Source organism: Mustelus asterias, chromosome 9 (assembly GCF_964213995.1).
Source record: "Mustelus asterias chromosome 9, sMusAst1.hap1.1, whole genome shotgun sequence".
NCBI lineage: Eukaryota > Metazoa > Chordata > Chondrichthyes > Carcharhiniformes > Triakidae > Mustelus > Mustelus asterias.
In genome coordinates this window covers 23,290,000-23,301,389 of record NC_135809.1, presented here as the reverse complement: position 1 = coordinate 23,301,389, position 11,390 = coordinate 23,290,000, and the positions used below count along the sequence as shown (strand labels likewise).

Below are 11,390 nucleotides of genomic sequence, written 5' to 3'. Positions count from 1 at the left end.
ATAGAAACTAGAAGCAGGAGTAGGCCATTCAGCCCTTCAAGCCTGTTCCACCATTCATTACGATAATGGCTGATCATCAAATTCAATATCCTGATTCCCCCCCTTCCCCCATATCCCTTGATCCCTTTAGCCCCAAGAGCTATATCTAATTTCATAGAATCCTACAGTGCAGAAGGTCATTTGGCCCATCAAGTCTGCACCAACCACAATCCCACCCAGGCCCTATCCCCATAACCCCATACATTTACCCTAGCTAGTCCCCCTGACATTAAGGGGCAATTTAGCATGGCCAATCCACCTTACCTGCACATCTTTGGACTGTGGGAGGAAACCGGAGGTAACCCACGCAGACACGGGGCGAATGTGCAAACTCCACACAGACAGTGACCCAAGCCGGGAATCGAACCTGGGTCCCTGGCGCTGAGGCAGCAGCGCTAAGCACTGTGCCACCGTGCCACCTGAATTTCTTCTTGAAATCAACGTTTTGGCCTCAACTATTTTCCGTGGTAGTGAATTCCACACATTCATCACCCTCTGGGTGAAGAAATTTCTCCTCACCTCAGTTCTGAAAGGTTTACCCCTTATCCTGGAATCGTGACCCCTAGTTCTGGACTCCCCCACCATCGAGAACATTCTTTGAAAACTACAGGAATCACTTTTAGTCCCAAATATTGTAAGTTCTACTTTCATTGGTTTAAAAAAAAATCTCTCAGGGATGCGTTTGCCAGTATTAAAATGACTAAAAGTCTAAGAATCAACATGGGGATCACAGAGGTTCTTAGATTTATTTGTGCTGAACAGACAGTGATAATCCGAACCTTTTCAGCAAGCAAGCATTTCCAAGTACAATCAGACAGCTTCTCTAAGTGAATAGCAAAGCAATAAAGTTAGACATTCAAGGTACAGGGAGAGTAGGATTTGCAGTCTAACATTATCAGACTTCCCCCTGCAAACCAAGACTACTATTTTGTAAAATAGCGAAAAGTTAAACGTCCAGTCTTATTTTGAGGCGACCAGTCAGGAGAGAACAGTCATATAAAATTTATCTCCCAAAAAAATAAACTATGTATAAAAAATTTATGATGCTCTCTCTGGTCCACTGGCCATACACAGTTGAGTAGATTTTCAGCTTGGAATTGAGGTAACAGTAGGCCCCAAGAGGTAGTAGTGTGTAATTGATTGTACAACATAGAGAGAAATACATGATAAACATCAAGCGTTTGAGAGGCTTCCCAGAGCTAAATGTCCAACAAGTGACCAAAGGCTTCCTTAGTATGCATTAGACCAAAACCAAGGTCAGAGTTCTCTTAAATCAAAATAGGTGAAGTGACGTCTCAAACAAATCACAAGAAGCGTGCGTGTGTTTTTCTTACAGAAAACACAAGGCAGTCATTTGTTTGGTGGGGGTGGGGGTGGGGGTGGGGGGGGGGGGGAGGGGGGATACAATTATTGAACAATTTGGTGGAAACGCAGCTCGATAATACCTCAGCCTTCGACGTACAGGCCGGGCATGCACCACACTGCGTGCCAAGGGTTTTACAAATTCAGATGGAAGCCCGACGGGGTCAGCTTTGGTCGTACTTTGGCTCAACACTGAAGCCTTCCTGTCACAGATTCTCCTGAGAAACTACACCCTCCCTTTCTCGCCGGCCTATTCAATGTTCAAAAGTAGCGATATCGACAAGCAGAAAGCGAGATAAAACTCTAAGAAGCATTTTAAAAACACATCTGGTCGAGACATTACAAAAATGAGAAAAAAAGAGAAAAAAAAATCACATTTGTGTAAAATACATGAAAATATGAATCAAGTACGTTTCTTACAATCTACTAATTTAAACACATATTCTTGATTGAATTATACAAAAGAACTGAGTTTGTTGCTTCCCACCTACAAAGCTTCAAGTTTCCTCAGAAGGTTTCGGAATCGAAGGTAATTTAAAATGCTTTTGTATCCAAGGTTATTTTTTCTTATTTTTTTTACAAAAATACTTTGATTAGGGATTAGTTGCAGTCCTAAAATTTTAATAACATTTTAAAACTGATGTTTGATAGTAACAAGTTCATTCTTTTTTTAAAATGTCTGGAGGTAGGTTTGGTCAATTGATTAGTCCACTTGCCTTGAATTCATTTGAGGTACAAACGGGAGTTATATTTAAAACATTACCCATAAAAATGAAAAATAAAAGCAATAGAGATATTTTCACGTTATTAATTGTAACATAAGCAAAAAAAAGTTCTATTAAAAATCATTGAGTAATTCTGTAAAAAAAAATTGTATTCAAGTTAAAAGTTCAAACGGAAAATGAGTCGCACAAACTGGGAATCGGTAACCTGGTAAAGATTCGGCAATTAAATTGCAATACAAAAAAAATGCTTTCAGGTATTCTTGTTTCCTCTTTTCATATTTAGACTGCAAAACGTAAAATGAATTTAAAATTTTTTAAAAATCAGCTATCAGCGTTTAACCATCCATTCAACCGAAAAAAAAATCTCCTGCATTGTATGTGTATAGCAGCATGTACCCAAGAGACTGTCAAACTAATTGAATCAATCAGAGGTAGTTACAGATAATAGGGTAATATTGCAACTGTCACTAAAAGTGCTGGTTTAACTGAGTATTCTTGTGGATTGGCTGGATGGAGGAGGAATAACTTGAAGATCAATGTCACGGCATGTGTTTGCTGAATCGAGAAATGTGTTTGCTGGATCCATCCACATAGCAGTGCATCAGAGGTAAAGCCACCTATACAATATATATAGATATATATAATATATGTGGTTCTTGTTGACTGGCTGAAGAAGAATAATTAGTTCCCTTTCCAAGTTTCAGTGACTTACACTGAAGTGGAATTTCTTGATTTGTTTGTTAACCCTACCGACTTGTAAAAAAAAGTGTGTCGATTTTTCATCCTTCCCTTCAGTTACTGAATATAATTTTTTAGGTGTTAACAGCAGAATTAAATATATGTTAAAAAAAAAAATCAGCCCCAGGATCTTCCTGAAATTAGAGTAAGTGAAAATCAATTTTTTAAAAAAGTCTACTAAAAAGTTCCTATAAGAGCAGTGCCTATCCCTCATCTTTGGTGTTCTATACAGGGTGTACACTAAGTCAAGGGGTGGGTGTCGGTGCTATTAAAGCCCATCCATTTTAAAACAGAAAAGCATGTTCTCTCAAAATGCCCATATTATGTGCTAGGTAAATGACGTTTTCTTGCATTATTTTGTGCATTTCAGTGAAAAATATAACTTTTTTTTTGACCCACTCACCCTTACTCAGCAGCTCAATAAACTATAAGTATGTTAAGAATTTAAAAAAAAGAAAACAGTAATTAAATGTTGCATCATTAATCTGTGTCCCCTGTGTTTACAGCAGTGTTTTAATCACTAAACCTGGGACTGTGAAGGGATTACAAAAACAAAAAGGTGGATAGCAAAAGTCTTTCAGAGGATGTGTTTCTCCGCAGGATAAAGTGGACAGACCAATGTTAACTGGGAATAAAAAAAAAAATAAGTGGTCAAGGTAGTGTCTTCTCCCTTCAAAAGACCCAACTGCTGAATGAGGTAGAAGTAAAATAGGGTGGTTTCTTAATCTTCCTCTGTGGATGTTCCTTCACCCTCTTCCTGCGGACAAAAACAAATTTGCATATTGTCAGACAGATTCCTTTTGAATAATATAAAGTTTATTTATCAATCACAAGTAGCTTACATTAACACTGCAATGAAGTTACTGGGAAAAACCCCTAGCCGCCACACTCCGGCGCCTGTTTGGGTACACCGAGAGAGAATTTAGCATGCCCAATGCACTTAACCAGCACGTCTTTCGGACTGTGGGAGGGCACCGGAACAACCGGAGGAAACCCATGCAGACACAGGGGAATGTGCAGTCTCCACACAGACAGTCACCCAAGCCAGGAATCGAACCCAGGTCCTTGGTGCTGTGAGACAGCAGTGCTAACCACCGTGCCACTGTGATATGTCCTTGCCCTTCCCTTTCTACACTGACTAGCTCGACAAGCAAGGCTGCTATTTTTTTAATTGCTGAGTATTTCGGACATGCTTAACCCCAGATTTGCGAGAAAGTACATTGATTAAATACCAGCCAAACCGCCATAAATCTCCTCCAGCTGATATCATTGCCATGTTTGCGAACTTAAAGGCCTTAAAAAAGTTTTACTGAAAATAGGACTCTCATACCTGGACATGGTAAATTATTTAATCGAGTTATCAAATATTTACACCCGTCAAATCTAGTCGGCGTTCAACTCCTAACAAGCCGCCATCCCCCCACTAAAATAACCAGGTCCAAAAATGGCAAAATATTTTAACTTTTATTTGCCTGACAAAAAAAAGTAAAGCAAAAGACTGCATTATGTGGTTTAACATTTGTCACCTCATAAACTGAGAACTGCCAAAGATGACCACCTTAAAATGGCTTGCAACAGTTTCATAGTTAAATAGATTTGATTTTCCACATGGCTTCATTTTGTCTGGGCTGCTAGCTGACACAATTTATAACTCTCTTCCTTTCCCAGGCCACTACAGTACACCATTCAGTAAAGCATGCCTTAAAGCTTGTCTGCATTATATGACCAAGCTTCCATTCATTAGTGTTTGAAACACTTCAGCTGTGAAGGGGCTCCTAAATGCTACCATGTGTGACACTGCAGCACAAGAGCAGCACGGAGAAAAAACACTAGGTTTTAATCACAGGCCACTGCTCTGCAATCCCTTTTTCAAAGGTTTCCATGATCCCAAAGACCGAAAAGGGTGTAAATCCAGGATACAAACACACAGTATTAAATGAATGGAGGACAGTTTCAACATATTACTTTAACTGCACCCAGCCATCGGATTTCACACCAACTTTTGTTTAGTCTGCTTTAGGTTATGTGGGAAATGTGGAGTGCATGAAGTGAAGGCCCCCCTGCTAACCTGAGGGCCTCAAATATTTAAGCCAGTAGGCTAATGCCTCTTGACTAGGCTGCAGGCCATGACCCTAGGAGACTCTCTGGGGGACAAGCAACAGAGAAAGATGTAGCCTGATCAAAGCCGCAGATGGACTAAAGAGGACAAAGTCAAGTGTCGGCTGCCCTCTGCCCCAGCCTCTTCAATTAACATTTACATTCTAAAAAGACATGGTGATCCAGTGGATATACATATTCCTTGCCCAGTACAAACAAGTCAACATAGTTTCCAGGCAAGACATTGGCTAGTTCACCCAACATTCATTTTGTATATGTGGGTTTGCCCTTGACAGCCAGACTCTGGTTTATCCACTACAGTGTCCCAATAGCGCAGGATCTAACAACCTACTAACCTCACGGGGCACTGACTTTAACAGACTCAACTATCTTCTAGAATGTTTCTCAAATGAAATTCATTCATTCAGCCTGCCTCAAAACATTACCGTTAACATAGTTGGATAACACACCAGTGCTTTGAAATCTCATCCAATTGGCAGGCAAATAAGTACCAGCACACCATCTGATACCTGAAATGGCTGTTCGCAAAGTTGAGGCATGCTTATTGGCACTAGGATTATAGATACAAATTATATGTGCTGTAGATTAGAAAATGACCTTTAATGATGAAGAGGAAACTAAACTGTGGGAGATTTGGTAAATCTGCCAATGTGACTGGGGGTAAGTTATATTTAGTCAAATTTGAACCTGCGCACTTCCAAGGTTCCTTGAATGGAAAATAGACTTGGAATGGTCTAAATTTCAATAAAAGAATTAGTTGTCTTTCACTGAATAGGTTTCAACACATTAATGTTTGACAGTTGTACAGTTTTATTCAGATTTATCTGAAGTGACGAGCTGAAATGAGCAAAAGAGCAAGAATGTAATTCAATTGGAAGCATGGATAGGCATTATTCATATCCCCAAATCGAAAGCAAAAGAAAATAATTCATCCACTTTAAATTCCATGTAGAACTGTACCTTTTGAATCACGATTACATTGCTGTCTATTTAAGACCATAAGACATAGGAGCAGAGGTAGGCCACTCGGCCCATCAAGTCTGCTCTGCCATTCGATCTTGGCTGATATTTTTCTCATCCCCATTCTCCTGCCTTTTCCCCATAACCCCTGATCCCCTTATTAATCAAAAACCTATCTATCTCTGTCTGAAAGACACTCAATGACCTGGCCTCCACAGCCTTCTGCGGCAAAGATTTCCACAGATTCACCACTCTCTGACTGAAGAAATTCCTCCTCATCTCTGCTTTAAAGGATCGCCCCTTTAGCCTGAGGTTGTGCCCTCTGGTTCGTTTTTCCTACTAGTGGAAACATCCTCTCCACGTCCACTCTATCCAGGCCTCCATGATGACCCATTTAAAACAAAAAGCAAAATTCCCCGAGTCTACAAAATTCACAATCACCATGGCTGATGGATATTCACATTTAGAAATTTAACTGACCTTCAAAGCACAGATTTTTAATGTAAAGTGAATCTCCGTAATTTGTGAATATGCCAAATGCATTTTAATACTGTTGTGATGGAGAATATAGAGGGGGTCTGGAAAAGGTTCAGAGGAAGGTCACTAGGTTACGTCTTTTAGCAGAATTGACAGAGCTGGGGCTAGATACTTCAGAAAGATGTAGACTTTGAAGAGATATGATTGGAGCCTTTTAAATAATAACAGGATTAGACCCGCTCCAAGTGAATAGGCTAATTGAGTTTGATAGATTAGGGTGAAGCAAAGGACATAATTAGAAGTTATGAAAGCATGGAACTGGGTTAGATTCTAGGGGGTATTTATCTTTGCAGAGTTGTTGATCTCTACAATAAGTTACAGGGAGTGTGAACTCGTTGCAAATTCGACACGTTCCTGTCAGTGCCAAATGCATCTACCTCTCGAAGATGGGCAGGGTACATTACCCAGTCATGGTAATTTCCTGGAATTTGCCTGATAAGCATTAGGAGTCAAAGACTTGCCATAATTTGACATATTTTTTAAAAATCTCTCTCAGGAGATTACATGGCCATGTGGGAATGGATAATGGTGTCCAGAGAGGTTACACCATGCCAGAATGGGGCAAACCCAATGGATCAGTCAGTCTCATCTTGTCCCGGAGTAAGCATTTTGGGTCAGGAACAGGGGTCACCCTGGTTACAAAAGCTACTTGGATTTGGTTCAATTCTAATAGTTTTGTTTTATTTCAGGATATTTCTCTCTTTCCCGAATTATCTTTCTCTCTAGGCTGTATCCGAGTGCAGGGATGAGGAAGGGGTTGATCTACTTTTGTGTGCTTATCAGTAACACCCTAAACAGAAGCTGGGAGAGTGCGAGACTGGCCTCATGATGGCTACTTCACTGATGAAAACCTCTCATTTTGGTTCAGAAATGACAAGCCAGTGCTTGGCCAAAAAAAACTGTCAAGGTTCCTATGCCTGATGGCCAGTGATCTGGACTGGGAACTGCTCTTGTGTGGAACTCACGGGAGGATAGGATCAAGCCTGGTTAGTTTTAAAATGCGCTTTGGTTTTTCTCACCATTTTCCACGCTCACATTGGCACAATAAACCGCATGGCACACTACCACTCCTGGCTTACAAGAATTACTAATCATTCATAAAACTCAAAGAAATATTTCCTTAAAAGCAGCAAAAAAAGAGAAAACTTATCATGTGCACAATGAGGCCAGATCAAACAACTGCAATGTTACTTCAGAGTAACAAAGGTTACCTGGCCTGTGTAGCTAAAAATCTCCTCAATACCAATCAGTACGGAGAGGCATCATCCCCGATACGCCATTGCGAAGCTCTTTGATGATGTGGCATGTGGTACAGCTGAAACTGCTTTGGTAACATTCCATTACAAAACGCAATTAGTAATTTAGAACATACTGTATATCCTTCAGGCAAATATTCCAAAAATAAAGGTTTATATGTCTGAACAGATGAGGGAGGAAAAGTCCCTGGGAACTGGTGGGGAGAGGTTTGTTGTCGCAGGCACCTGCTGAAATCTGGAATTTAATTGGTGAAAATTAAATAAAAAGCAGACTATTATTGATTCGTATTTATTCCGCAAGTATGGTCCTTGGACATTTTCTTTCTCAATTTTCTTCCCTCTGCTCCTGACTCTTGTGGTATGGATCTGTGTGCATCGGAAGCCATCCAATGCTACACCCAAATAGTCATACAACATGTGCAATTCTAGATAGTGAGTGAGTGTGGGCTCTTCGAGGTTCACAACCAAGTCTGATCATGTTTGCAACTAACACCCTTGTTTGCTTTCCAACAAAGGTCTGAAACCCCAATCGCCAAAGGCAACTGTAGCCTCTAGATTACTAGCCCAGTTGACATCAAATACCCGAGCAGTGATCTTCTAGCTAATCTATTATGATTAACAGGACACTGACCTTCTGGAGACACCTAAAAACAAGTGCAGCCAAGGTCAAGCCCAGAAACAGCTTGCTACCAAACTAGTCGGTTCAATGTGAGGTGCTGCTGCCACCAGTCTCTGAACCTCAGCACTGGCACACTCATACTCAGTAGCAGAATACTGCGCACCTATCTGGTCAAGATCAACCACCCACATGCTCATGGACCCACCCTCACACACCTCCACAGAGCTGACACCCAGCTGAATGCTATCACGTGTATCATTACTGGAATACAACACTCAACATCAGCTTCTTGGCTCCCTGTCCTGGCAAACATCACTCCTCCATATATCCGCTGACTTGCAACAACCCGGAAAATGATAGAAAAAGTTCACCATGGACCCCCCCCCCCCCAACCCCCGGTCACCTGTCACTTCATGCTAATCTATTCAGTACATTCAAGCTACGACTCCCATCAAGAAAGCCCATCTAGATAAAACCTCCCACACAGGACTTCAACACAAATTCCACCTGGACAAATGAATAGGAATCATTGGATACAAAGTACCTGGTCTCAAACCCAACCCAACAGCTGCCTGGCTTCAATCTTCCAAGAAAAGAGTGATCCACCCGTAACAGGTTCAGGACTGTCCATGATCCCTGCTTGGCCAACCTCCACAGATGGGGCATTAGTGCTAGTCCCCCGTGTCCCTGTGGGAGAGAGCAAACTCTGCAGCACATTGTAGAAGAGTGTCCAGTCCACAGAATCAGCGGAGGCCTATCCACACTCAACACAGCAGGACTGGAAGAAGCTGTTTGGCTGAGGGACTTATTCACAAAATAAATAAATAAATTATAACTAAGTGCCTGTAGCCAGCAGGCAGAGAATTCAGATACTTCCAGGCTCCCAACAGGTGAAAAGGTTTTTCCTCACATCTCCTTTAAACCTCCTGCCCCTTACCTTAAATCTATGACCTTTGGTCATTGATCCCTCCACCAAGGGGAAAAGTTTCTTCCTGTCTACTCTATGCCCCTCACAATTTTACACATCTCAATCATATCTCAGTATCCTCTGTTCCAAGGAAAATAACCCCAGTCTATCCAATCTCTCTTCATAACTAAAAGTCTCCAGCCCAAGCAACATCCTGGTAAATCTCCTCTGCAGCCTTTCCAGTGCGATCACATTCCTCCTATAATGCGGATTCCAGAAATGCACACTGTACTCTCGCTGTGGCCAATCCAACTTTTTATATAGTTCCAGCACAACCTCCCTGCTCTTAAAACTCTATGCCTCGGCTAATAAAAGCAAGTATACCATATGCTTTCTTAACCACTTTATCCACCTGCTCTGCTACCTTAAGGAACCCTCTGATCTTCGGTGCTTTCTGGTTCCTGCCATTCATCACGTATTCCTTTGCCTTGTTTGTCCTGCCCAAGTGCATCACCTCACACTTATCCGGATTGAATTCTAAAAGCAAATGCTCCATATGAGGCGCAAACTCAGGACCTTCAGATTAGGAATCTGATGCGTTGCTTACGGTGCTAACAAGGCTCTCACCTTGATCAGATGAAGCCCCCAAACCCACAGGAGCCCCTGAGCCTTACCAGTCTCATCTGACTTCACTGCCTCCAGTCCTGCCCTTGGTGTTCCTCCCCCCGGACAGTAACTAATAGCATGGGACCATTGGCTTGGGCCAGGCTCCCACCCTCTATTGTTCGCTGTCCTCACATCATTTTGCCAAATACAGATGGAACGCAGGGGTTCACTGCCCAGACTTCAGCTGTGAACTCTCAATAGGGCTACTCCTCACATGCAGAATGTACCAAAATATCAACAACATTATGTGATCGAGGTAAATCCACCACAGGGCAGCTTGAATGTCATGGGCTGGACTCACCAGCATACTTGGGTGTGGGGGGTGGGGAGGGGGTGCTTACGGGTAAAATAAAGCAGATGGCCTTCCCAATGCCTTTCTGCCATCCCCAACCTCTCTCCATAGTGTGGAGGGTACGGAAGGGGGCAGGTGTCAGGCAGCCTACCCACCCTCGGCCTACTGACCGCCATTTTACCTGTGGCAGAGAAAGGCAGGTAACCCACAGCTTTCTCTGCACACGCTGCTGTCAGACAAGGAGGGGGGGGGGGGGGGACTACTTTGCAGGATCCCCTGTGCCAATCAGAAGCACCCCCCTTAATACTATTCCCCCCCCCCCCACTATCCGAGGTTTGACAGCCTGGCCTGGACGCGTCTGGGCTTGTTTACTGCCTGTAGTCCCGTAGTCCCAGCTGTGGCTATCACTTGGCCCTGGTGATGCTGGGATGACAGAGTTGCCGTCCAACCTGACTGGCCAAGCTGCCAGAGGTAGTAGTAGAGGCGGATACAATTTTGTCTTTTAAAAAGTATTTGGACAGTTACATGGGTAAGATGGATATAGAGGGATATGGGCCAAATGCGGGCAATTGGGATTAGTTTAGGGGTTTAGAAAAAAAAAGGGCGGCATGGACAAGTTGGGCCAAAGGGCCTGTTTCCATGCTGTAAACCTCTATGACACCTGGTTTTTGGGTGGGTGGGCTGATGACTGCCTTTTCAGTCAAGGGGGTGGGGTGGGGACAGTGGGTGCGGGGAATATGGTGCTCTGAAAAATCCAACCCCTTGGGCTTCTTTAGGGTTATTTTGGAAAACAGGTCCAAGAATTGTCAAATACTGAAGCGCCATCAATGCAGCAACATTTTTCACGAATGGGTTTCTTTAAATTTATGTGGTCTACAGGGGTGTATAAATATGTCCAATGGCACATTTACAGTGACCTCCTTTAATACTGTGGCAGATGGATACTACATTTGCAGCCTTTCAGGTTGAATGTCATTCTCCTCTTATCTAAAGGCCTCTGGAGATTTCACAGCAAAGTTTGGATAATCAAATTAGAAGTCCGTGTGTCCAAGTCAAAGAATGAGTATTAATGCCCAATGGCTCAGCCAGCTTCACAGGCGAGTTGATGAGACATACAGATCTCGGACATTGCCAGTTTGATGTCCAGTCTGCACCAGGGTCAGCTGATCTC

At 42.6% G+C, this 11,390-nt stretch overlaps 1 protein-coding gene across 1 annotated transcript in view; it reads right to left on the bottom strand.

The window, feature by feature from the left end:
- Positions 1–3,585: 3,585 nt before the first annotated feature.
- The window catches only part of hmga2 (high mobility group AT-hook 2), a 144,638-nt gene continuing 136,833 nt past the window's right edge, over positions 3,586–11,390 (bottom strand). The window contains exon 5 of the mRNA XM_078221106.1: positions 3,586–3,621. Within this exon, the coding sequence (XP_078077232.1) occupies positions 3,586–3,621 (36 nt within the window). The remainder of the gene's footprint in view (positions 3,622–11,390) is intronic.